The 27,717-nt window shown below is 48.4% G+C and overlaps 1 protein-coding gene across 1 annotated transcript; it reads right to left on the reverse strand.

The window, feature by feature from the left end:
• Positions 1–4,532: 4,532 nt before the first annotated feature.
• nrd1a (nardilysin a (N-arginine dibasic convertase)) lies at positions 4,533–27,180 on the reverse strand. The gene is made up of 31 exons (XM_076017783.1): positions 26,291–27,180; positions 25,207–25,444; positions 24,572–24,653; positions 23,596–23,749; positions 22,090–22,163; positions 21,867–21,962; positions 21,508–21,630; positions 19,622–19,679; positions 19,137–19,210; positions 18,810–18,879; positions 18,404–18,481; positions 15,648–15,768; positions 13,224–13,282; positions 12,943–12,997; positions 12,633–12,737; positions 12,285–12,408; positions 11,911–11,997; positions 10,083–10,202; positions 9,877–9,928; positions 9,451–9,601; positions 8,346–8,473; positions 8,072–8,234; positions 7,899–7,930; positions 7,541–7,679; positions 7,273–7,320; positions 7,141–7,193; positions 6,672–6,755; positions 6,413–6,503; positions 5,968–6,084; positions 5,642–5,731; positions 4,533–5,269 (listed from the first exon to the last, which is right to left on the reverse strand). The coding sequence occupies exons 1-31, from the start codon at positions 26,491–26,493 to the stop codon at positions 5,042–5,044; spliced, it is 3,297 nt and encodes a 1,098-aa protein (XP_075873898.1). The 5' UTR covers positions 26,494–27,180; the 3' UTR covers positions 4,533–5,041.
• Positions 27,181–27,717: the final 537 nt, after the last annotated feature.

Genomic DNA, 27,717 nt, shown 5'->3' on the forward strand with positions numbered 1-27,717 from the left:
CAAGTGGACATGGCAAAACAAATTGTGAGGGTTGGAATGGCAATGAGGGTGTTTTTGTTTTTTGTAAAGTTTTTTTTTTTTTCCAGAAACAAAAACAAAACAAAGTAATATTAATGCGTGACAATTACAATCCGTTCAGGTTCAGACATTTCAGCTTTACAAGTCAAGCCCCGCTAGCTTACCAGTCCAGCTGAAGGTTGGCAACGGCAACCTTATCAGACTCTAATTTACAGTCCCCTTACGTGTCTGAAATCCCAAAATTTCAAGAATAAACCTGGGACTGATTGAACTGATCACTAACACTCATAAAAATGCTTTCTTCACGCAAGTAGGGGGAAACCTAACAAAGCAAGAGTTAAATCAGTTATGTCAGAGTGTGTAGCAGGTCCCGGCTAGGTCTTCACTGATTGATATGTTGATCATCCTGGGAAGAACAGAAATGTTATGTGGCAATCAGCGAAGCAACACCTGTCACTTGTTTCCCACTCACCTGTTGGTGATCATGATGAGATAAGCTAGTCCAGTGACGCTGCTGATGTGCTGCCATCTAGTGTCTATTTTACCAAACAGCGGGCAAAACAAAAATTTGACAATTTCCACAATCGAAAAGGTGAAATATCTCAATAATAATAATAAAAAAAAACATTTTGTGATTATCCCAAATCCATTTGAAAACTAAACAGCCAGAAGGTAAAAATGTAGCAGCAGCTAGCTCCTGTGCGTTGCCGTGGCCCTTCCCTGGCCTTCACTTAGCGGCGCCGCCGCCGCGATGAGTGCAAAGCAAACACCAGCAATGACGACCTCTTTATTTCAGATTAACCGAGGGATTATTTGACAGATCTCGGCTCCGCTATCTTCATCTTCATAACTCCTGAGTGCGGCCGCGGCTGACCGCCTCACCCCGCTGCAAATAAGATCCGTCTTGACCGTAATACCCTCGTAATGAGGAGATTTAGCCCACGCTGTCTCGCTCATTTCTGCAGCCATCTCGCTCCCCGAAAGTGTCTCGTGTTTCTCCGCTGTGTGTCTCTCCGCAGACGAGTAAAGCTAGCTAGCTATGAGGGAAAGCACGCCTGCGGGGAACGCTAAGATTACCGCTCAAATTGAATAAAGGAGTCGACACATTAACAGCAGTTAAGATGATACACACGGCTGCACTGGCTGAGCTTAAAAAATAGATTCAAATAAAAAAAGTGCAAAGGGTTGTACACAATGCGCGCACACGTACGCATGCGCACGCACACACACACACACACACACACACACACACACACACACACACACACACACACACACACACACACACACACAAGCATTAAAAAAAAAAAAAAAAAACCCTGACCAGCCTCCATTTACCTTCCCTCCTCTAATTCACTTTACAGCACAATAAACACATGCACAAGCGCAAAGTTGCACACAACTACACATAGGCACTCAGCACGGGCCCTGCTTCATGACTCCAGTTCATTATTGCCTTGGCAGGGTTCCTGGGGATGAAATTAGAACGACAACAGGAATGACACAGAGTGTAGCAGTGGAAAGTTTACGTGGGGTGAAGTAGAGAGAGAGAGAGAGAGAGAGAGAGTGAGTGTGTGTAAGTGTGTGTGTGCCAAGCAAATCTAATCCTCTCTGATTCACGGCCGAAGCTTGTCTGCATGCATTTGTGATACACCTTCCTCTTTATGCACCCGGTGTAAGTGGCCGAGGCAGCCAGCGAGGATGGCTTACGACAGCACAACGTGGCATGAGCGCAATTCTCCGGGACACAAGTCACAAAGGCTCTCCTCGCAGGGAGCCACCAGCCGCTGTTGACAGCGCAGGCCGAGCTAATTCACCGGCAATGCTGCCCGTGACACGGCCATGCCGTCTAAAGGCCGAGTTATGACTCCCCGATTCCCAAAGAAGCGCAGACACACACAGTCCCTCCCCCCCGCGGACGCTCGGGCGGACAAAATGTTCTCATTTTCCTAAAAAGCAGCTAAAAAAATGATGAAGCGAGCCAGCAGCCAGCAGTAGTGTGACAGAAACTCTGTCACACTACTGTTTCAATTGTGCTACTTTGCTTTGGTGTTCCGTCACTTAAATGTCTACAACCAACCTCCTGCGTCCATCTCGGCAAGCTCCACCCTGAAGCATTTTTCAGCCTGTTCACAGTAAACTGGGATTACAAAAAAAAAAATGAAAAGGAAAATGTAGTAAATGCTGCTGCTCTTAGCTGTTGCTTGAGAAATTAGCATGGCTAGCATCTGTTTTATTACAACTAAACTGCATTTTTTCATTGAAAGTTGAGCAAAGGTTATTTTTTTTTCAATCTTTTGAATGCTATTTGTATTTTGTTTGTGAAAATTGACTAACCATTTCCTTGAGTGAACCAAATCAGAATCATAAGCATGCTAATTTGCTAAAATGTGAATTTGCCCGTGCAAAGGCTTTTCTTATTTCCAGAAGAAAACTTCTGCCGTCCCAAATGTGTCACTTCGCTTACTGAAAGCCGGACGCTGAACTGTGAAGTATTTTATTGCCACAGACGGGTCAAAATTGTCCCGCCGCAGTCCTCTGAGAAAATATGGCAGCAGTGGCAATATAGCCGTGATAAATCACACTACACAACTGTATTTCTCAATAAATCTCTCCTCTTTTTTTTTACCCCGCCACGCTCATGGACTCGAACCACCACATGAGACTGGAGGATGCATCACGTAAAACAGGCTTTTAGTGCGAAGCGGCCAAATTGAAAATATCAGGCTGGGCCGCAGCTTTGAAACACTAAATGAAAAACAATATTTGGTCATAAATATCCTCTGAGGTGGCCAGATTGTGACATCTCAGTGTCTGTGCGGGACGCCCGCACAAACACAAACACACACACACACACGCACACACTAGAGTGCAACGTGTGCGCGCACACACACACACACACACACAACCGCTGGCATCAGGTCCAATCTTGGGACTTCAGGGTCACTTCGTGTGACGCACGAGCAGTTTCACGCAGGACCGAAGATAAAAATGTTCCTCAATTTCTCGGCTGCAGTTATTAGTCAGTCGTGTTATTTATGCCTTTAATCAAGGCGGCGGCATTTTGTTTGTTTTGCTCTTTTTAATGACGGCACGTAGCGTCCCGGATAGCAGCGGGGGGAATTAAAGTTCAGCTCAGATCGAGCTAATTAGACCAGTTTGTCACTGTGGAGGAGCTCTGAGGGGCTGCGCCGCCACCGCCGCTGCGCGTTGCCACTCAGAACTTGTCGAGGGAATCTGTCACATCGTCATCGTCGCAAAGTTTCACACTGTTGTTGCTGTAACTTGGGTTTATTTTTAATAGACACTTGCAGAAAGGACTTTATGTTCTCTGCGCTGGTTGTCAGAGCATCAGAACTCTGCAACAGCAACAGCAAGAGCTTCCACCAGCCGGCGACTGCTGCATTGTGAGGGTCAGTGCTCTCGAACCCTCGACCTCACCAAACCAGAGTGTGGTGGCTCTGCCTCTGACACGAGATCAACATCAGCCCCGCACGCACGAGTAGACACAGATTGTGCATTGTAATGGTTCTGTTTCTTTCGTCTCGCAGTTGTTGTGTCTGATTCAGGCTATGTTTTCATTTCTGCCCTCGACTTTGTTTCTCACATTCGATAAAAAAATTGCAGGTGTTGACTGTTTTTTTTTTTTTTGCACTTGCGCCCAAAAATAGAAGCATTGAGTTTTATCCAATGAGATCGCCATGACAAATGAACAGCAAACAAACAAAAACGCTATGTGTGCAATTACTCTGAATGACATTGGACTTTGTTTTCCCCGTCGCCTGAAGGTCTGATGCCAAGTCCAAGTGTGTTTGTTAGAAACAGTTGAGATTGATCTAAAATGCACTGCTGGGGCCAAAGCGAAAGCGTAGGCTTCTGCGTACGATACCTGTGTGTGTGTGTGTGTGCTGTAAAGTGAATTAGAGGAGGGAAGGTAAATGGAGGCTGGTCAGGGTTTTTTTTAAATTTTTTTAATGCTCACGTGTGTGTGTGTGTGTGTGTGTGTGGATCAAATGATGCAGAATTCCCTGGACCGGTGTTCTCTCAGATCAATGCGTGGCTCTATATCCAGAAGAATCTACTGGCCAGTTCATTACAGAAGCTCTGAAATTTCGAGTGTGAATTTCACCTTTAACAGGCGGCAGTGTCAGAGCCGCTCAATGACCACCGAGAGACTCCTGCAGGTAAACACTCACCTACGGTTTCCCTTTGGGCGCATTAGTCGATTTTTCCTTTCCCCCCCCCCCCCCCGCCAACACGCTCCGCTGCGCTGGAGGTGGATTTTTTTTTAATTACAGTCAGCGGTGCCGAGGTCCAATGCCACCCCCCACCCCCCACCCCCTCTGACCTCGCTGCTTGTCACACGGCACTTAAATACGCACGTGGGCTCACAATCAAGGACCAGTCTGTGCAGAAACAGACAAAACAGGTGAAAACAAACACTTACTCCACATGTGTGTGTGTTCTTGAAGGCGACTTGTGTGTTTGCCGTAGTCAGAACGCTGCTCCGTTGATTCGCTCACTGTGATTTATTTGATTGCGCCGAACCACAAACACCACGGCACCATCGGCTTCGGCTCATGGCAGCACAGCAGAACACAATGGGAGGAAAGGAAAACACTCATGCACACACACACACACACACATGCACGCCCAGGGTCCAAACGGTGTCGGCGCCTCATCTGCAGTTTTGTACAGTCGATTTATGTGTTTTTAAGTTCAGCTTCAGTGGGGGAGGGAGGGTGGGGCGGGAGGAGTAACGGCAAATGAAATTGGTGAACGCTTTAAATTCTCTGGTGCGGGCGGGCTGAGAGAGGCGTCAGCACGGTGGGTTACCGAGTGAGAGCGGAGGATTGGTGATGGCTGAGCTAAAAGGAAAAAGCCGCCACTGCTTACAGTCCTCGCGTGTGAGACCAAACCGAGACAGAGGCCAGCGTTTCCTCCTTCACCTCCGCCGGGCCCCCCGGGAGGGGAGAAAAGCTCTCCAGTATCACTCCAGTGTCACTCCAGTATCACTCCAGTATCACTCCAGGATCTTGTGGTAGGGGAAGAGCGGCAGGCCCCGGGTGAAGGCGGGGATGTCCATGATGGCCACGGCGCCCGCCATCCTGTCTGATGGCTGGAGGAAGGTGAGCTTGGACACCTCGCCGTAGGCCGAGCGGCCCGGCTCGTCCCCGCCGCCGCCCATCGGCTTCTTGCCCTCCTCTTCGTCGTCCTCCTCGTCATTCTCCTGGGCGCCGAATCCCACCACCTGCAAGAGGGAGGACGGACAGACAGACGGATGGATGGAGGGACTTTGAGTGGAAAGGGTGGGGGTGGGGGTGGGGGGCACAGGCACGACCGGTGTTGTGTAATATTTCCAGACCCTGATTGGTTTCCGCCGGGCTTTTAAACGTCCGTGGAAATAAATGAAATTGCGTTCCTGGAATTGGCTCGGGGTTAATACGTTTCCATGACAAACAAATCCACTTTTATACATTTCTGTTTGTCATGGAAATTCATATCATATTTTTTTTATATATGTGTCAGAGAAAAAAATAAAGACAAAACAGCAGAGTGCCGGTAGGATATTGGCCTGTTACTGCTCTCACTGATTAGCTTAGGAAAATACGCAGTGGCTTACGTGCACGCTGAGTTTGCGGCCGTTCTCTCCTCGGTGTTCCTTGAACCAGGAGACGAGGCCGGGCCCGGTCATCTGCTTCAGAGCCTGGACCTGAATGGACCAGAATCACAAACACACAATATTTGTGTGAAAAACAAAAACAAAAAACAAACAAGAAGAAAACTAATATTTCCTGGAGGTCGGTGCAGACGGGCCTTTAAAGAAAGGACTGAAATTTAAAGCTGTACGATAATAATAAAAAAGTAGATATGACTGAGGCCTTAAGAGGATGGATGCAGTGTGAACACTGTGTGTGTGTGTGTGTGTGTGTGTGTAGGTTCTTTCACCTCTCTGTTGAGTCTGTCAAACACGTACTGCTGGGTGACCACCTCCGCCCAGTTCCTGTCCACCTCCTCCCCGAGGTGAGTGTCCTCGCACTCCTTCAGCTTCACTAAAGCCGTTACCTGCACCAAACGCACACAGACACACACACACAGACACACACACAGACGCCGGATCACAAAACGCCCGCACACCGAGTGCACAGGATTTCCGCACACCGTTTTCGACTTCAAAGACTATTTGAAGATTATAAGTGCAGCGGCAGATCTGAGTGTGCGCCGCGGCCTTTCATGGCGGTGTTATTAATCCAGCCGAAGTGACTCGTGGAGCAACTTTTGACATTTCTAACGCTCTTATGTTGTCAGGCATTTGCTCAAACTTTGCCGCAACAAAGGGGAAACTTATTACATACACAAAAACGCTCAGACTGACTCTGGAACGCACACAGACCTGAGTACTAAAGGCCTCATCAGTCAGCGCGTCGAGCTTCTCCCCAAACGAGGCCAGGAACTCCTCAATCTTCTGCTCCACCAGCTCGGTGCTGAGACACAAGAGTTCACCAGAGGTAGGAGGGATGATTAGGACTAACAAATTAATCCCCGTAATCATTAATCAGCTGCTCTCGCTCCTCTTGTCAGGGTCACAGAGATCAATTGTTCCTCGTTAAGACAAATTGTTGCAGAGGTTCCTTGGGTGTTTAAAGGCTCACTTGAACTTGGTGGCTTGCGTTTCCACGGTGACGGAGAAGCCCAGGACCCCCGAGGTGTTCCTGCAGGTGGGGTAGACGTGGTACCTGGGGAAGGGGCGGAAGGGGGGGTGGCGATGACAAAACAGCCACATAGATGCCACCTCACCGGTCTTCAGGATATCACTTTTGCACTTTGATATAAGAAGCTGTGTCGAAATATTTATCAATAATAGTAGAAATAGAAAAGTAGTTCAATATTGGAACGAGCACAAGCAAGTTGTGACGGCAGAAAGAGAAGTAGACCAAAAGCAATATAACACAATACAATGCAAAAGCAACATGACATGAAAAGAAAAATCAACAGATTGACAGAAGACGTGACTTAAAAAAGTAAACAACGAAAAGACGTTTTAAAAATGTGGTAGCACATTGTGCAAATGTCTTTTTTTTTTTTTTTTTATGTGAAAAAGGGATAAAAACATGCACTTACCCCAAAGTCTCTTTGGTGCGGAGGAAGTCGAAACAAGGTTCCTCCATGTGCATCTAAATGACACAACAACACACAACTGAGTTCCCGGCTTCAGAGAAGTCAACGTGAACACAAACCCAGTAGAGCACTCACCACCAGCAGCTCCATCAGCGTGTGCTCCCTCAAAGCTTTAGGACCTGACTGGAAACCAGGAAGAAGAAGGAGAATGAGGAGGAGGAAGAGGAAGAGGAAGAGGAAGAGAAGAAGAAGGAGGATAAGAAGAAGAGGAGAAGAAGAAGAAGAAGAAGGAGGAGGAAGAGGAAGAGAAGAAGAAGAAGAGAGGATGCATGAATAAATGGTGCTAAACTATGACGTGTTCCCGCCAGCAGGGGGCGACAGCATGCTGCGCCTGTGCACCCACCTGGTAGTAAACGGTGACCTCTGAGTTGGCGTCTCCCTTGCTAAGCGACTTGACCTTGCAGATGTGCTGCTTCACAGGAAGCTCCACCACTCGGAACATCACCGGCACCTCCACTGGCAGCTTGGAGAACTGCAGCTTTCTGCCGTGGCCGACCGTAGGGGGGGAAAGGGGAGAAAAAAAGTAAAGTGGGACAAAAACGAGTAGAGAGGTGAGAAGTGGAGGCAGGGAAAAGAAGTTGGTAAGAAAGCAGTGAAATAATTTAAAGGGTATTTAAAGACCGGACAGCTCAATCCTGTGCAAATTACTGCATCTGATTGCCTGATTGTCTTGAAGGGATTCAGTGTGAAGGTCGCCTTACTCTGTGACGTACTGCAGGAACTGCTCCGACTCCTGCGGAGCAAAAAACACAATGGCGCTTAATGAGCAGGAAGAAGCAAGACAGATGAGATAAAAATCACAACAAAACTGTTTTTTGTTTTTTTTTGTCGTTGCCGTTAATCAATTCTCTTGTCTGTGCTCGCTCCGTCTTACGGCGCTGCTGAGGTTGCCCTGCACCAGTCCCTCGGCGTACAGCTCGGCCCTGAAGGCGCGGCTGAACTCCATCAGCTCGTCCACGGTGGGACCCGACATCAGAGCCTGGTACTTCTCCACCATGGACCAGCGAGAGTGCTCCAGGATCAGCAGGCGGACGTCTCTGAGAGGACGGAGGGAGAGAGGAGGAGGAGGCGTTCAGGGACATCGTGGCGCCTTCCCACCACTAGAAGGCATCGCAGACTCGTGGATGGGCGAGCCGGGGCCGACTCACTTGCCGAGCTTCTCGGGCTTGATGAGGATGTTGAAGTAGCTCTTCTTGAGCTGCTCGGCAAACATGCTGAAGACGTCGGGGGAGGCGGAGAAGTCGGCCAGGTGGTCGATGATCAGGTGGAACAGCAGCTGCGGGGAGACGGCGGTCAGAGTCGGCATCATTACCACGCGTTTCAAGACAGCGCTGACATCCGTGTCAGTGTGCGTGTGTGTGTGTGTGTGTGTGTGTGTGCGCATTACTGGGCTGCTATCTTTAGCAGCTGTTTAAAATCAGGCCATAAAGAAAAGTTGAGTTTGAAAGGATCACTAAAAGTAAAGCTCCAGAAATAATCAATTGTGATGTTGTTTGTTCAACAAAATAGACAAATAAGAAATAAGATGAGATCCTGATGTCAACTTTTCTCTGATCGCCTCTTGTTAATGACCTCTCTAGTGCAATGAGGAGCCAGGACACTCAAACACATCATTGTAGGGAAATACTTATTTCACCCCAAACTATAGCTTCCTTATTATAAAGCATCTGCATCTTGCCTTTCTGCCGGAATTCACCTTTCAAATACATTTACTTTGCTCCAGCCAGTTTGGGAACTGCAGACCGGCCGTTCACTGAGGCATTTTGTTCTTCTTTGTGTCAAAGTCTCAAGATATATGTATGTTTTTTGAATTTTTTAATTAGCACAGCTGTGACAGGAACCGCAGAAAGGCAGAGAAGATCCTGGAGAAGGTGTAACTCTCTCTCTCTCTCTCTCTCTCTCTCTCTGCGTCTCCAAGGTGACCAGCCTCTGGCATTTCACTGTAGATCAAGGCAGCGAGTCAGATCTGTAACTCCGGGATAAGGACCGGCTCTGAGGGCCGAACAGGTCAGTCGGCGAGTCTCCAGCTCGAGGGGGAGACATTTCGAGCAGAAACGCGCTGAACTTTTTTTTTTTTTCAAGGTTCCGTAAATAGCAACTCCAACAGGTACAAATAGTTTTTTTTCCCCCTGAACACGGCGCAATCTCACATCTCCTTAAACTTGTCCGTGGTGCTGCTCACTATTCCGAGCACTTTCTGGCCACCCTCAGGTGTGCTCAATCACTCGCTCGCCCACTCGCTCACTCACTCACCGGCAGTTTGTGGTTGAAGCCCTTGACTTTGACGACCAGGCCGTGCTCGCCGGCCACCAGTTTGTACTCCAGCTGGGCCACTTCGGCCTCGTAGGTCGGCTCCGCCAGGTTGTGGGCCAGGATGTTGACGAGCAGGTCGAACAGCACCACGCTGGGGGGTGGGGTAGGGGGTGGGGGGAGAAGACAATCATGGAGGCAGTAAAGACGAGAAGCGGCGGCGGCGAGGAGGGCCGAGACATAAAAGCGAGGCGAGAGCGGGGATGAAAGCGGTGGAAGGACAGACGTAACGGCAGAGTGAAAAGGGGGAAGGGGTGGAGTCATAAAAGGATAGGGGGTGGGGTCAGCGGGGGCGAAAGGCAGAAATGCCAATGAGAGAAAGCAAACAAACACTACTGGCACAAGGTGACGGTCTGAGGTGGAACTCACTTCTTGGCCGACTGCTGGATGACGGGAGAGACAAGGTGGAATCTGACGTAGGCTGCCGAGAGACGCAGAGGACGAGTCAACGGCCGTCCCTAATGGTACTAAAAAGCCTTTATGGAATCATCTCTCTCTCTCACACACACACACACACACACACACACATCAGTCAGTCAGTCAGTCACACACATGCAAACACGCACGCACTTCACCTTTAGGGATTTTAAATTTGGTGTCCTTCTTGTACCACAGGCAGCCCCTGTCGCTGTCGGCCATCCGGACAGGAAACTCGGTGTCTGGGCAGTCGGGCGGCTTCAGGCTGAAGTCGGTAGCTACAAAAAAATACAATAAATAAATACAAAATAAAAATAAATAAATAAAGAAATGAAATGGAATAAATATTGGTGCCATCTCATAAATAATTTATACTTTATTTGAAAGCAACTTGGTCCGTCCACTCCGCTGACAGAAACTATAGGTAGCCGTGGAAAGCAGCAGCAGCAGCAGCAGCAGCAGCAGCCGTCATCGTCGGCCTCTGATAAATGAGGCAGCGAGCGTTGCCTCCAGCAGCAGCAGCAGCAGCAGCAGCAGCAGCAGCAGCAGCAGCAGCAGCGCCGCCGCCGCCGACGTTTAGCTTAATGAGCCTCCCGAAGCCTGAGCAATAAAGGGGGTTCTGTGACGATCATTACTGCCGCTGCTATTGACTTAATGTCGGCGGCGTCGGGGCCGCGAACACACATCAGCTCTCAACGCCGCCGATGGAACAGTTGTTTTATGCGGGGCTGCGTTTATTAGCTCCGACGAGTTGCGTTTGCTGGCTGGCTGGCTGCCTGGCTGGCTGGCTGGCATGAATATACAGTTAGAGGACGGGAAAACATCTTTACGACCAGGTAACTGCTGTATCTCTGACGCATAACCCGAACCTTCGACGCTCTGTGGGTTACAATGAATACGATCCACGTCGGGGCAGAGAGAGCAGGAGGCGTAAATAAATAGATTTCCGATCACATGTTGGAACATTTTTTCTCCGACGCAGGCAAGAGGAGTCCGGGTCCTTACTCGCTCCGTTCTCAAGGTTACATGTTGCTTTCTGTTCCATATGCACAGACTGAACTGGGTAAAAAGGCTTTTGCCTTTTCTGCACCTCTGGCATGGAATATGTTGCAAAATAACCGGAAACTAACAGGGTTCATTTCTTTGAGGACCTTTAAATCAAAGCTGAGAACATTTGTGGCAGAATCCACAACATGTACTTGTTTTTCTTTTCATTTATTTTAGCTATTTTATTTCGGTATATATATATATCGGTTGCGTTTAATCTGTGCTAAATTTGTAAATATGTAACTTGTTAAACTGTGTTTTGTATTTGCTGCTGCCTATCTCAGCCAGGTCTCCCTTGAAGAAGAGGTTCTTAATCTCAATCTGGGATCTACCCGGTTAAATAAAAAGAAATAAAAAGAAGATTTGGGTCAATCTGATCCCGTTTCAATTCTGAAAAATCCGCTCGCCCATCTTGCCAGACCTTCAATAGGAAGCACTCCAGGATTCCATGACCGGCCATCAATCAATCACCATCTTTCAGCAGCAGATTTAGAGCAGGAAGCAACTGCCGGTAGCTACGCTTTAAGAAGCCAGAGAAGAAGACGAGGCAGAAAAACAAGGAGCTGCTTTTCAGACTGGCTGCTGCTAAAGAGATTAGAGTGGCTGCAGCAGAGATGGCTGGTTTTATCAGAACCGGACAGTGTTTTCACATTAAAAGAAGAAGGAGGAAAAAAACCCGAATACATTTAAGGCTTCAGGTGTCAAGTTAATCACCACAGCGGCAGCGGAATGGAGCTTCTATTCTGCAGCTATTGGGGGAAAAAGAAAAAAAATGCCTAATAGGTTCTTTTGACTTTGACATTCAGAGGGATCGTCGCCTCCCCCTTCCAAAACGGTGCCTACGGGCTCCTTATCAGATGAACGCACGGGACAAAATCCAAAGTTTTCACGGAAACTTTGCCACGTGGCCCCGATGACCTCCAGCGTAGGTTCACCCACCGATGAAGCGGTTCTCAGCCGGAAGGTGAAGGTCGGCGCTGAGCTCCATCTTGCCAGCCCAGCGCTCCATCCAGTCCTGCTGGATGTCTGAGTGAGGAAAGAGGGGAGTGCGGGGGGGGGGAGTAGGAGAAACATCTATTAAACCATCATCTGCACACGCTTGACACGCTTTACATTCTGGAAACGTAAACAGACGGAGATGAAAGCTGTCGCCGCTGTATCGGCCCGCACCATCAGCGGCGCAAGGGGAAAGAGACAATGTATTCACCAAATGGCTGCGCTGCCGAGATGGTACAATGACAAAGGCGCGGCGCGCGAGCCCGCGCGCGCACGCACACAAGCGCAGACACACAAAGGCGGGAGCAGCGACGCACCCTCCACGCTGTATTGAGTGCCAAACCACTTCTCCCTCAGGGGACACCGGCCCTCGTGTTCTGGTGACAGCAGCATCAGGTTGGCTTTCTCCGGGGTGAGAAGGGACAACGCTGCACTGATCACCTGCACACACACACACACACACACACACACACTAGCTGTCAATCACACTCAGAGGCAAAGAAACTGTCAGACGGCAACTTTCCACCTAAAATAACATCAATCTGTCGACAAATTTATACCCTCTGCCTCGCAGTGCTTGGGAACCGTTCCTATATCCGACATCACTATGTTTACCCCAAACTGCACCCCCGACACTTTCTACACCCGCTGCACTGGCTACTTGCATCTGGTTTGAAGTCGAACATCAGCTGATCTCCAGTCAGGAAGTCCTCTTTGGGGAACAGCTGCATGTTCTCGCAAATGTCCTCCACGTACTCTATGGGGTCAATCTGACGGGGAGGGGGAGAGAGAGAGAGAGAGGGACAGGGAGAGGGAGAGGGAGAGAGAGAGAGAGAGAGAGAGGGACAGGGAGAGGGAGAGGGAGAGAGAGAGAGAGAGAGAGAGAGAGAGAGAGAGAGAGAGAGAGAGAGAGAGAGAGTCTATCAGAAGTGTGGTCAGATTGAGGCTGACGAGGCTCAATGCCCGGCTCCTCACCTGCTCCTGATACTGGAACTCGTTGGCCTCGATCTTCTGGATCTCCTCATAGATCCTGAACGCACGGCGACACAGAGACACAGAGGAATGAAACACACGACCGACCTACACAACGTCCGTTTCCTCGTTCCTGTTGTGATCTCGCGGCGGCGTGAAGAGCTCTGATCCGCACATTACGGTTTAATGACCTCGCACCAGACAAAGAAAGGGAAAAGGTGTTCTTCTGTGCGACTGTGTGTGTGTGTGTGTGAGTGCGTGTGTGTGAGTGTGTGTGTGATTGCCTTTGCTGGGGTCCAAGGCTCTGCAGCATCCTCAGGTACTGGAACACCAGGTGGGTCACCTGACAGACAGGAACTCAAAGTCATTATCCGTGATTACAGTCACGACCGCTCTCCATGAACGCCTCCCTGATTCTTCCTGCCATTAAAGGGACAGTTTGCCCATTTACTGCAGACCTCCTTGTGGATTGGGTCTAAGAAAACATGGCTGTCTTTAGAATGTGGAGTGAAACACAACACGTTTGGGGTGAACTATCCCTTTAGTAGCTGGGAAGGAAAAACCAAATAAATAGATAAATAAATGGAACAAAACAGTGTACAGCTGGGGATTTACAAACCGCGCCAATTACAGAGGCGCCGCCAGTCTTGTTGACTATCGCTGCCTGATTACAGTCATTAGAACGAGCGCCGGCAATTATGTGCAAAAGGTGCCTTCATTTAAATAACAGAGATAAGGACGTGCAGCCCCCCCCCCCACCCACCCCAAGCCGTTTCACGGGTTCAGACATTGAAATGAAAATGTCACTCCGCCTTTGTGTGTGACGAGGACTAATTATGAACCGCGAGCAACGAGACGAGGATGACAGGGAGGAGAAGTACAACATAATGCACTCCACTGATAACATCCGCGCTGACGAGTAAGCGTAAGCTTTATAAAGTGGGAAAAAAAAGGAAGGGGGGAACGCACGACTGTTACGTTTGCTTCTCGCAGGGGAGAAACCAAACAAGCGTTTTCACTGATGTTGTCATTAGTGCGATTATTGTCGATATCATATTGTCAGGGCTGTCAAACGATTAATTTTCTTGAATTGCGATCAATCGCAAAATCTTCATAGTTAATTGTGGTTTGTATTGCAAGTGTAAAATTCAGTTATTTTGCATTTCAAGGCAGTTTTAAGCCTATAGTGTAAAGTATTTCTTACCAGAAATCGTCCAGAGGGGCCGACTACTGGTTAGTGAAAGGGACAAAAAGGCTTACGCATTATCGACTGTATTTAACTAATCGCGATTAATGCATTAACACTGACAGCCCTACATATTATATATACATATTTTTTTGCATTCCATTGTTTGCAAAAAAAATCACATTATATTATACACACATATAGTATTGTTTAGAAGTGCATAACACTTCAACCACCCTTATCTTTACTTGCCACTTTTTTTGTATATTTATGTATATTTGTTAAATTCAACTGCCACTTGTCACTTTTTTTTTAAATTCTCTATTTTACACTTTCTTTATGCCTTGCATGCACAATCAGGTCGGGTTTTGCCACGTCAACATTTCACTGCCATGTAACATGACGTGACTATTAAAATCTTTTGCGTCTGTTCCTCAGTGCGTCAAACACGCCGAGTACGTCATCAAGTTCTCATTTAGTCTGTTTCCACGGTGCAAACGCTTGATCGGCAGGTCTACCATATCGATAATGTGCCACTTAGCCGTTGTGCAATTCTCGAAAAAAAAAAAAAACGACAACAGAAAACGCGTTGGGCGTGTTTGTGCCGTTCCTGCGCTTTCGAGTCGGGAAAACCCGACTTCTCTCCCTCTCGATCTGAATGGGGGAGTGACTCACGGAGAGCTCTCCAGCACAATGAAAACAGCGGCGGCGGCCGTTCAAAGGGGAAGCGACGGTAATCGATGCGAGCTTCTCGACTCGGGGAGCGCTCATCTGCATGAGGCGCGGCCACGGCGAGGAGACAGCCGTCATTTTAAATTAGCGGCGGCTGCCTCGGCGCTCTGCGAGAGGCGGAGAGCGTCGCCACGGCAACGGGCAACGCAGACGTCTCGTCTGAAGTGACCCGTTCTTTTAACGAGAGAGGGGACGAGAGCAGCCGGCACCCAGGTAGAGGCGGCGTGTGGGTTATTATTTTTTTTTCCTCTCCTCGGGAGCGGAAGCCGACCACGGCTGAATAAACAGGGTGACAGGGAGCCGGGGGCCGTGTTGCGGCATACATTTTCTGGGAAGAGGCGAGAGCAGAATGATTTCTCCTGGTGTCTGGGGACTTTCACTGACATGTTAGTTAGGAGCGTGTGAAATTAAATTTTGCAAAAAAATAAATAATCAGAGGACCTTTAAAATGGCTGCAGCCTTGATGTGTCGAGAGATGAGGAACGAGGAAACAAATCCGTTTCAGTTTCGCGTTTCTCCCGATACGTCGGCGTGATCTTCGACCGTCAAAATCTGATCACCGCGCGCGGTTTTGAAATGAAATCAGGACGTGATGCAAATGAGGATTAGACGCAACAATGTGTTAAAGAAAATACAAAAACAAACATTTAGCTCATCGCTACCGCCGGCGGCGGCGGCAGGAACCGATTGAGCGCCGATTCCAGATGAGAACCACGGGCGAGGAGGCCCGTTTGCACACAAACGGGAGGTCGAGTGCAAACCGGAAGCGACGCCGGAGAGGGGCGTTTACCTCGTAGAAGTTTTGGAAACCTTCATCGGTGAGGGTGATTGAGATGGAGAAGATGGAGTAGGTGCCGTTTTGGTCAAATCCAGTTTCACTGTTTCCTCCAAACAAAGCCAGAGCCCAGCATCTGCACACACACACACAGAGACACACACACAAACTAATTAAATATTTGCAGGGTAAACATAACAACATGCTAATTGCATGCATCTTGATTACAGATTTGCATTTGTATTGTTCTCTGGAGGCAGCCGGGGATAAATAAAACACCATGCATCACTCGCTTTCAGCGCTTGTCCTCCCGCGCACGCACCCCACTTCCCTTCCTCCCTCGCTCCCTCCCTCCCCGTTCATTTAAAAATGGGAAAACAAGTTGCAGGGATTTCTCACGCTGGGTAATCTGTCACTGCAAACATCGTGTCTGCTTTTATCTGCGCGCAAGAAATGCTCTGGCGCTATGATGATGCACAGAAAGGCAACAGCCAGCTGCAAAAACCCCGGCGCCGCATTACCAAACAAGCAAGAAATGATGTTGACGGTGACGGATGACAGCCGGCCCGACTTCAATTCGCTCAGTTTTTATTCGTGCCGCACCGCAAAAACCCACCGAAAAACTAGCGGAAGGTAAAAATAAACACACCAAACAAAAGTGCGGTGCTCTTATTCCGCTGTGTGAAAAGCATATCTGAATGCAAGTCAGGCGGCACACGGGGGGGGTAGGTAGGGGGCAATTTATTAGGAAGAATCCGGCGATGTGAGATTCAAAACATGGCAAAAAAAATGTTCGACAGGTTGGCAAAAATAACATTTAGAGTGCAGAGGGTGAGGCCGGGCTTGGCTGAGCTCGAACATGAAATGAAGCGCTGCAGCAAAACCTTTGCATGTCATTGACAAATTCAAATTTGCAGAGTCAATTCCGTTAGGAGTGAGCAACAAACCACAGGTGAAAGCGAATAAATTGCTCACCAAAAAAATATTCTAATCAGAGAATTAATTAAAAAAAAAAAAAAAAAAAAAAAAGTCCTGCATTCAGCATGTTGCCCCTGTGTCTGAGCGGGCTCTCCAGCTTCCTCCCACAGTCCAAAAACATGCATGTCAGGCCAATTGGGAAATCTAAATCGTCCATAGGTGTGTATGTGAGAGTGTGAAAGGTTGTTTGTCTCTATGTCTCTGCTTGTGTTTTGTGTTCGCCGGCAGCGACACTTAAGAGGCGGCGATTCTGCCCCTTGAGTTTCGCTTCTTAGAGCGATTTTAACCCTGCTAGCGCGTTAACACCGGTTTAATGAAGCTGTTGCTGTTTTGTGCCTTGTGTGGACTTAAGTTGTGCGGATATTCTTGTCTAATATTAACCACTCTGTGATTCAAGCGATCGTTTCACAGTCTAGATTTTCTCTGCTAGGACAGTGTTGTGATACAGTATCGACAGTATTGAACACAATTTTAAGGCATACAAAAAGTAAAACCTACAAATCGGGGACACGGATGGCGCAACAAACATCAATGGACCTTCAATCCGCCTTGCTGCGGTAACTCCACCCACGGCGAGCTGGTACCAAGTCGCGGTGGAAATGCACCCGTGCCGAGCTGTGCCGTGCCATGCCGAGCCGAGTGGCGCTAGTGGAAACGTTCCCTTTGTGGCCCTGCGGGGAAACTAGCGGCTTGTACCGCAGTGTGACCCTGCCTTTGGCCCTATCACAGCTGGGAGAGGCTCCAGCAGACCCCTGCAGCCCTGAGTGCAGGAGGAAGCGGCTAAAGGAAACATATGGATACTTTGTTCTGCATTCAAAAATAACACAAAAACACTTGCAAGTTGAAATCTCAGTCTTGCTGCTCTGAGCGCTGGCGAAATGACTTCTCGTGTTGCCTCCCTCCTTTGTTGCAATCCTCTTACATTTATTGCACCGCGTTGTGTTTTTACATCTGTTGGTTCCAAAACTAAACGGTGGCGCCGCTAAAGTTCTCTCCCTCTCTGTCTCGCTCTCTCTCTCTCGCTCGCCCCACTGTGCAGCTCTGCTTGTTCTGACATCAGCAGTCTGACATCACTGTGTCATCATGTTGGAATACTACCATTATCACGACCGGAGAAATTAAACCCAGCTAATCCTGAGTGATAGGAACCCCCGCCCCACTTCCCAGCTAATGAATTCAACCAACAAAGCAGCGTCCCCCGGTGCCCAGAGCTGTAATTGTCTTTTAGCAGTTTGCTCCAACGGGGAGATCAGACACTCGCAATTTCACTGTTGTAATTTATCCATCGCTGCAAAAAAACAAAAACCCAAAAAACTGCACACGCAGTCAATAAGAGTGTTCGTCAATTACACGTATGAAACGCTCAAAGTGGCACTGAAGGCAAAAGGGGACTATTGGATAAGCTGTCGGCCCCGTGGGAACACGGAAGGTTTTTTTTTTATTTCGGCGGCTCACTTTCCCACTTAGTGACAAGAGGCTTAAAATGCTCTCGTGCAGCAACATCATCCAGGGATGAGGACGCATGAATCACGGCCGTCGAGTGGCTTTGGAAAAAAAAAAAGGAGCGCATGGTGAGGATTGGGCTGCAACACGCGGGGGCTCGCTGCCGGCCCGAGAAAGGCCCCGCGTACACCCGGCAAATTGAAGACCCTTTAATTGGATTTTGGAGTGTCCTCAAATCAGGAGAAAACACACACACACACACACACACACACACACACACACACACACACACACACACACACACACACACACACACACACACACACACACACACACACAATGAAACTCACTTCTTCCTCAGCACTGAGAGGATGCTTCCTGTGCCTTCGTGGCCAATCAGCCAAGAGATGTAGTGGAGAGGCTTCACTCTGAAAAGAGGAGAAGAGAGGCGTGGGGACGGGGGGTTAGAAACATTAAAGGAGGAACAAAAATAAAAAATAAAAGGAAAAAAAATAAAATAAAACACTGATGCAATCCCTCCACAATCAGCCAGAGACGTGGCGTATTTCGGCTCGTCTGATTCTGGCTTCCCTGCGAAGAGGCTCTTCCACGAGACAGACACGTGGCGAGGGAGACAAATCACGGCGCGCACAGGAAGCCAGGCAGGCAGGCAGGCAGGCAGGAAGGCAGGCAGGTGGCATTGGCTTTATTGCACCAAGTTCAGTGGAGGCTGGAGGGAATCTGACTGCAGCTCACCTGTAGTGCTCCTCCTGCGGTGGGAGGGCCCAGGTGATGTTGAGAGCGTGGACTTTGCGCACAGGGACGACTGCAAAAGCACACAAACAGGAAAATTAATAAGTTAGTGGGTGAGTTATTGGTTAATTTACAGCATTAATTCAATGTCTAACCATTTGTGGTGGAGTAAGACTTTGATTAAGTGAGATTTGTAATGCAATTTTCAGATGAGATTCTCTTAAAGCAGCAATAGGAACGTATGAAGAAAAAAAAAATAAACCCTTCACTGAGAGGCTAAAGTCAAGTTTTGTAAAGCAGACAGATTCTTGGTGTTTGATTGATGGGCACCTCTGTAGAGCTTGTTGAAGGCTGGCGTGTCAAACGGATCGAGCAGATTGGAGAAATCTGGCCGGGGCTGGTTGCTGCGAACACACACACCCAGAAATACAACAGCATGACACAAGAGGTGACGACACTGAAACAACACAAATGATCTTCATCTTTTATTCACTCTCTTGTCAAAAAAGTGAAAATGATTCATAAAGGAAGCAGAGGTAAGAAATCCATAAGGAAGCAGTGATTTAAGTCAGCTTCAAGGATAAAAGGATCCCTTTCAGGCTCACATGTGAGACAGTGAGGTGGGAAAAGGAGGGGGGGCGGGGGGGGGGGGGGGGTTAAAAACATCAAGAAGTGGAGAGCCGAGGCAGAGACAGGAGGAAGGAGGAGGCCTGACATTTACATTGGCGAGTCGGTCTAAGGGGATATTCAGACTCAATCTGTATCAGGAGGACAGCTCATCACGGGGACTCGCAGTCTCTCCTGCCGCAACTCACTTGTTAGGCACCTTGCTGAAGATCTCCCTCACCCACTCCTCCAGGGTGTCCAGCTTCTCTGAGGGACACAGCAGGCCAAGGAGCAGAAATTAGACATCTGAGCGCCTCCCGCTGATTCCAGCTGAAAACCCGTCATCGCAGGTTTGGATGAAGTGCAGGGGGGGGGGGGACGGGGGACGTTTCGTCGCTTGCGGCCGCTGCACGTTTGAAATCATATTCAGGTTTTTTCGCAGTATTTGTATTGTCAGCGCTCAAAGCCTCAGCTGCATGCCGGCGAAAAACCCACAGCGTTTATAACGTCAACGCCAAGCCGCTGCTTGTCTGGAACAAACCCACATTTTAGACAAACGGACATTTATCTTCTCTTCCTTTTTTTTTGTTTTTGGCCTGAAGACAAGCGCTCGCTCGCTTGCTGGCTCCCTTTCTCTCTCCCGGCGCGCCGAATGAGATCACATTGTAATCCAAGGCTCACTCGCAGCGTGATGTAAAAAGGGCACTTATTGAATTTTGCTCCCCAGTAAGAGACGCGCGATGCGTTGGATGTTTTCGGGGGCGCTGGTTTGTTTGAGCACGATAAAAATGGAAGGCGAGGACGCTCCGGGTGGGTTTCTGTTCTTCAAGGCGATCGATGCTCGCGGATCGCAGACGGATTCGAGGACTACTTCAAAAACAAATTCAAACGGCGCGACGAAAGGGGGGAGTCGGCGGGGAGGTGTTGCGAAAATCTTCCGACGAGAGATCGGATTTATTTTTAAAACAGCGGCTCAAGTGACGGGATGCTCAGGGGCCACAGTTTCACTCCAACGGTGCATTTGTGCGGTTTAATGACAACTAAAACTCGCTTTAGATGATCTGTGCAGTATTTAAGCGTCGACGGAGAGGAGAAAGAAATCTGTTGTTTCTTCGGGAAAAGAGAAAGAGACAAGCAGGAGGCAGAGATGAAACTGAACTAAAGCTGACCGATCTGATTTAAAAAAATATATAACATGAGATGGTGGGGGTGAGGCAGACTATCCGATTAGTCTGCAATAGAAGACGTTTTCCCCATGATGGTTTAGCGAGATTTCGGCATATAAAAATCCCAGTGATCTGAAATTCAAAACCTTGTACTTGTGCCGGATGCGTGGAACACGTGCGGACATCGCCTTGCTGAGACATCCAGCTCTTACACCCAGTGGATGTGCTGCACTGAGTGCACTCAAATTATACTATATATATTCGACATAAAAAACCAAAAAAAACCAAAAGAAAAACGTACGCGATAATTCACTTACGCACAAGGTGTCCGAAAACTTTCGTCCACCACTCGAGCATCGGTAAAAGTGTCGACGTCTCAGCAGCCCGGAATAAACAGTCAAGTGTCAGATCATGAGACTTCCCAGTGAAATACTGGCACTGGCACTGTTTTGATTTAGCCCCGCGCACTCCACGCTGCCACTTGCTCTAAATTAAACGTCGAAAGCAAATAATTAAGCTGTTGATAAAATGTATGATTTGTTTTACCCTCTCCCAATGCAAAATGTTGACGCCATAATTTTACTGGTGTGCGCAGCTTAATTAGCTGCGTAATAAATGAAGTGAAAAGCCCCGAAAAAAATCAAAAAAAAAAAAATAAAAATGCGTGTTAGACATTTGCTATCAGACGCCGCATTTTGAGTTAAATCAGAAATAATTGACCGCAGTCGGCTGAATACAGATGAAGTGAATCCTTATTAGCGCCGCGACTAATGATTGTTCTAACTGCCCATTAATCCCACTTCTTTTTTTTTCTTTTTCAATTACTCATTTAATTTGCCGCGAGGAGTTATAAGAATTCAATTTAATTCCTGTCAAATTATGAACAGACCGGTTCTTGATGGGCAATTAATGGGATGGAGCTGGCTGACCTTTCGACTGCACGGCCAGGGTCATGTAGTGGGCAGAGTAGTGCTTCTTCCAGAAGGCCCGCAGCCGCTTGTAGACGTTGATCTTCAGCTTCTTTGGCTCCTGCTTCAGCGTCTGGGCATTCCCTGGTGTCGTCACACGCAAGAGAGCGACCAATTCAGCACAACTGCGTAAGGACGCGCGGAAAAAGCTTTGGAAAATGCAGAGGGAGAGGGGAAGGGAGAGGAGGGGGGGGGGCAGAAAAGGGGGAAGACTTGGCAGCTGTCTCAGCGCTGCTGTTTGTTCTCGCCCAACATACCCCAAGGAGGGCTGCAGTGCTGTGTGCATTGCGCCGTCCCAGCGGTTGTGTTTACCAACTCACCCCAGCAGAACTTGCCCATGGGGTGTCCCGGCTTGGCCAAACTGCCAAACAGCATCTCCTTCCTGTGGGAGTCCGACGGCTTGGCCAGCTGGTACTCTGAGGAGACAGAAGGAGGAGGCGGAGGAGGAGGAGGAGGAGACGAAGGCAAGGACGCGGTGAGATGGCCGGCGTGAGGAGGGAAGTGCTCAAAAGAAAAATAATAATAATAAAAAATAAGACTCACCGCTGTCGACCGCCTCCACCTCCCTGTCGATGGCGTCGCGGATCATCAGTGGGCAGATGAAGAACTGAGCCCACCTGGGAGGAGACGGACCGTTTGTTCAGGGACTAAACAGCGGCCGAAGCCATGGGGCGGACGCAAGACTGACGCGCACGGCAGACAGCGAGCGGCAAAATGGTCCGTGACTAATCACCGGATTCCGAGACATTATGATAATTTGATTTTTTTGGTTGTTTTTTTTGTCAGGCTACTGCCCACATCTTTTATCATGCTCAGCCGTTTTAAGGCTTCTGGCAAGCGCGCCGCCGCCAGTAGTTTTGAGAGACAGCCACAAAGTTTAATATCTCAACCTAAAGCCATCAAATGGGGCTGCACGTTCACAGCAGGAGGGGGCGGAAAACTGGGCCAAAAACACTCCTCTTCATGTGCCAGTCATTGTTTACACTGCGATTAGCAGCTTTACACGTCGGTGGAGATGTAGACAAATTTTCTAAAAAGCTAAAAAAAAAAAAAAAAAAAAAGAAGTGATGGCTGATGGGCTCGTCGTTTTCTCGCTCAAAACCCAAAGATCAAAGATCACTCACTGCTATTTATAACTACAAACAACCTGAAAATGGGAGAGAAACCAAATCCCCCCCCCCACCCCCCTGCCGGGGCCAACTTTCAAACAAACTGCAAGTTTATTCAGGCACATGCATGGAGTTTATATGCTGCTCAAACTCTATTTGAGTCTGGAGGTTGAATGATGAGAGGATTGAAATGAATTGATTCAAAGCAGATTGACGCACATAAATAAACAAGAAATTTCTAAATATTTACACTCTGCGCTGCTCTAATAATCAAACATTTCAAATAACTGAATTTTTTTTCCTAGTTTTCAAATAAATATTAAGAATTCTTCCAAATCGGTTCTGCTGAATAATGCAGTGATTATTTAATGGTCATGCTCATATCTTGAATTCTCATCTTGGATTGCAGTCGAGCAGCTTCTCTGACAGAAAAGACTATTTCCAACCCTCTGTTTACAGCCTTCTGTTAAATAACATGCTCTGCGTTACCTTACTACTAAAAACTAGCTGCGCTTCCGTTACCCCTAGAATTGTGCAAAACCTAAATATCGCAATAAAAAAAACTCGTAATGGAAACGTCTCAAATGTCGCTAAAAGGTTTTGATGCGGTCGTGAGGTGGTTTCGATACAGAGGTATATCCCAAAAGTGTAGTACAAAAAGCAAAACGCAATCCTCGTAAATCTCGCGGGATGGGATTTTACGAGATTTACAGTTTACATTTACATTGCAAATCGCAATTGTACTTTGTCGAAATTTTAGAAATATCGCTTTTATTTTGTAATGGAAACGCAGCTACTGATGATTTTGCTTGACCATGTTAGGCCGCAGACCAACCTGTTTCAAAGGTGATGCGGTGTTGCGGCGATGCAGCGTGGACATCACTTCTTTAACAAACAAAAAAAAAAGAAAAAAAGAAAGAAAAATCAGAGCCAGCCTCACCTGTCAAGAGCCTCTTTAAAGTTCTTCCTCGGGATGTCAAACTGGAAGACGGTCCTCTCGCAGTCGGTGGAAGCGTTATCACTCCCACCGTGCTTTTTAAGGAAAGCATCAAAGCCGTTCTCTGAGGGGTACTTCTCGCTGCCCATGAACACCACTGAGAACACAATGGGAAAAAAATAAAGAAAAGAAAATGGGTGGGGGCCGAGGGGGCGGCGGTGAGATCAGAATAAATCAGCTTGAAAATCCCCAAAAGAGCGCGATGGTTTCATTTGACACGGACTGCAGCTCAAACGCACGACTCGCAGCACGGTTTGACCCGACACTTCCCGCTACGGCTCCCCCTCTCCCCCTTTTATAAATAGCTGTAAGAGATATCTGCAAATGATGCCGTTAATATTTGGTGACAGCTCTAATGGCTCTCTCTTCAAACGAGACATTTGAGCTTTGTGTTTCACAGCCGTCTCAAAAGAGGAGACGGATATAACAGCTTCTCCCACTTCACAGTCGCCTCAGAAGGGCCACAATGCATTTCACATAACACACCGCCTTTAAACAGCGGGGAGTGACTCTGCGCTTTTATGGGTCGATAACGACTTTAAGTTACAAGTTCCTGCTCGTTCTGCGTTGGAAGTCGCGGGAGAGTATTTTTGGGACGTGTCAGAAATTATTCGCTAATGATGTAGCAGGGAGAAGACATTTAAAGAAAACAGACAACGTTAAGGTGTTGAAGCGAGAAATGAAACTTGGCAGCTTGCAGGAATCCAGACAAAGGATCTCGGCGCACTGGCTGTTGCTGTTAAACAGACATGAAGGCCGACGTTTGATGCGCGATTTCTGCCTCTAGTCGTGATGAAAACTGGACATGACTTGAGGGTAGATGAAACACAACTGGAGAATCAGGGGGAAACATTAACCTTTGGCCAAACAACAAAAGGGAACGGATTCGTTCGCCACGATTTTCTTTTCTTGTACTCACTGTGTTCCAGAAAGTGGGCCAGGCCGGGGAGGTCGCCGGGATCGCTGAAGCTGCCCACTCCGACACACAGCGCCGCGGCAGACTGCAAACGCACACATACATCACAGCCTGTTCCAGTCTGACGGGGCACCGTCAGGATGCCTCCAGTGTATTATATATGTGTGTATATATACATATATATACACATATATATATACATACATTGTTCAACCTGGATGTGAATTCCCGCGCTATGATGAGGCTAATAAACGTTCCTGATTGCAGATAACGATGTCTTAAATGTCAAAAATTGGCTAAATTAAAAATGGCTTGCTGTATGTGATTTGATGTGAAAAGTAATAAGATCAATCAGCCAGTCAGGTAAACAAGGCGGAGCTAAATCAGATAGCACGGGAGGGGGGAAAGTCATTTAGTGGAAAGCTTTGTAGCCATGAACTTTTGGGGAAAGGCATCCTCATTATGTGTGTGCACTGAGCAGTATTTTAAATTATTGCCAGTTTACACTGACAAGCCTCTGCATTAATAATTGCTGCCTCAGTTTTACCAGCGCAGCTCGGGGGGTTTCTTCTCCACTCTGACATGTTTCTGACGGCTCGGCGCGGGTAAACATCCACGTCGCATTAAAATGGTAGCACCTGCTTCTCGGCATTCCTCCTCTTCTTTTTGCCCTCATCCTCGTCGTCGCCGTCTTCGTTGTCCTCCTCCTCCTCGGACTCGTCGCCGCTTTCGTCCCCAGACTCGCTGTCCTCCTCCTCCTCGTCCTCGTCCTCTTCCTCTTCCTCTTCCCCGTCCTCGTCCTCGTCTTCGGACGCCACTGGGCCGCTGTAGTCTGAGATGAGCAGAGCCCGCAGCCCGTTGTCCAGCACGATGTACCTGATGAAGGAGGTGCAGGTGAAACAGTCTGCAGAGCTTTTAAATATTCTCCTCTTTGGCTTTTTTGCAATATCTTATTCATAGCTAATTTCGTTGTGCCAGTGTAGATGCCTCAGGCACAGGGTTCCCCCCCCCCCCCCTTTTTTAAAATTGTCCCATCTTAACGCAATACTTCTACATTAATCCGACTGGAAAGTGGCTCAAATATCATACTTCAGAATCTGGGTTAATGGCTCTGGGTTATTCTTCTTTTTTTTTTTTCCATACCACTCATAGTTGGGAGGAAATTGTTCTCTTTTAGCCTCATGTTAAGGGATTTTTCTTAGCTTGATCTTGCATCACCCTATATTATCCCCACTTTATGATCTTCATTTTCCATCATAGACCCAGCAGTTCAACATGAGTAACTATCAAAAAAGCAGTCACTAAAGATCCCCCCCAACAATACTGCACATGTAACTGTGTGTTTACATGCACAAGGGGAAAAAAAACAGCTCTCAGTTTTAGCATCCTGCTAAATCTGACATGCCGATTCCGGAAGGCAAAGTGTTCTCAGAGGGTGGAACCGACACCTGGCTGAGGGTGATGTCACTAGCAGAGGCGTCAGTGGTCATTTGATGACATCACAAAGGGCAAAGAGTTCCAAAACAAAGAGCTTTATGACAAACGGAGCAAGCAAAAGTAGTAAATGACTGGATTTTTTTTCTCTCTCATTAACGCAATATTACTCCCCGTCATCCTACTGAAACAAACATGGGTGAAGAAGTGACTTTCGCAGGAGGGACCTTTACGATCATGAAAGTTCACACAAACAGTTGGCAGCGAACCACACTGAAATCCAGTTACCTGTACTGTTTGGGGTCACTGGGAGACTTGGTGATGTCGACGTCTCCCACATTGTCCTCTCCTCCTCCATCTCCTCTATCCTGTGCAGCCAGGCTCTCCTCCACCGGGCCCGCATCCTCCTCCGCCGCCGCTGAGGCTGCTTCCTGGACGCGGCCTGGCTCGCACCTCACCGGGGCGTTCCTGGATTTGTTCGTGTGAGGCATCCTTGGCACGGGTGATCGGATCAGACTGGCACTGCGGACTGACAGCGGGGTGCGGGTGAAAACACGAGGGCAGCTCCCGAGGAAGGCACACCTGAGCGCGGGGGCAATGCGGGGCAACCCGAGCAGCGCTATGATGGAGGGCAACAAAAAAAAGGGGGGGAAAGGGGAAAAAAAAAAAAAAAAAGCCCCCAAAACAACACACACTGGTCCGGAGCACAGACAGCGAGAGGAGGCCTATAGGTTGGAGCCTAAACACACACACATACACCACACCACACAATGCCGCTATTCACAGCGCCTGTCTGGTGGTTTCGCCCTATTCAGCGAGATGTCAGCTAAAACACGAGCCGGACCAGACGACCCCAAGGCCACCCTACGACCCGGACAGCTAAATCTTCTTTAAAAAAAAAAAATAAAAATAATAATAACAATATAAAACACAAAGTGCCCCGAGGAACGACGCGAAGCCCGGAGTAATGAATGACAACTGTCCCAACGCAGAGGAGGAACAGCCCCGCTAACTGCTGCTGCTAGGCTAAATGGAGTCTTCAAAGTTCTCTAACTGTGTCTCCTCTTGTTTAGAAACGAGCTTTAGCTCCTTCAGTTAGCCGTGTGCGCGGACACAGAGCCGGGCAGAAACTTTCACAAGTGCTTGTGTTGCCGGTGCGAGGGCGACGAGTTGCGTTTCCGTACCTTGCTCCCCCGCTGACAGCACACATACACACACGGCCTCGGCGGAAAGCGAAGCGTCAAGGGTCCTCGCAACAACGAGCGCCGCGATTCGCCCAGAGGCTTCCGCGTTTCACCACGCTGCGCAGCGATTGGCCACGGCCTGTTCGAGGAGGCGCGGCTCGTACGTCGACACGTGCTCGCCGCCGGCGGGGCATTCAGGGAGGCTGGTTTCAGCAGCGCGGCGGCGGCGGTGACATGGAGCCACCTGGATGATTCCAGCAGCTGCTAACCATCTGTTTATGATTATGATGGCTGGATTGAGAGCGCTCCGGCGGCCCACTTGTCGCAGTCGGGCAGTGTCATAAAGTGATGTCTTATTTAATCTCTTCAGCCGATGTGAGCGGTCAGAATCGAATTGGAGAGGCGAGCCGTCTGCCCGGGCAGGCTCTTCTGCCGGTGCGGCAATTGAACCCCTCTCCCGTCCCCTGATGCACCTGTACGAGGCTCCACGCAGGGATGATTGCTCCAGAGGCCGCTAGGTGGCAGACATTG

Source organism: Nelusetta ayraudi, unplaced genomic scaffold (genome assembly GCF_046127955.1).
Source record: "Nelusetta ayraudi isolate G7.1 ecotype Tasmania unplaced genomic scaffold, CSIRO-AGI_Nayr_v1 ptg000007l, whole genome shotgun sequence".
Classification (NCBI taxonomy): domain Eukaryota; kingdom Metazoa; phylum Chordata; class Actinopteri; order Tetraodontiformes; family Monacanthidae; genus Nelusetta; species Nelusetta ayraudi.

What these genes read in the sequence shown, in the direction of transcription:
- nrd1a (XM_076017783.1), bottom strand. Translation starts at nt 26,493, where the DNA reads ATGCCTCACACGAACAAATCCAGGAACGCCCCGGTGAGGTGCGAGCCA. An exon ending in CTTCAACAAGCTCTACAGAG is followed by an intron (nt 18,880 to 19,136) that starts GTGCCCATCAAT and finishes GTGCTTTTGCAG; the next exon opens with TCGTCCCTGTGCGCAAAGTC. An exon ending in GCTTCAACCACAAACTGCCG is followed by an intron (nt 8,474 to 9,450) that starts GTGAGTGAGTGA and finishes GTCTCCCCGCAG; the next exon opens with CTGCTGTTCCACCTGATCAT.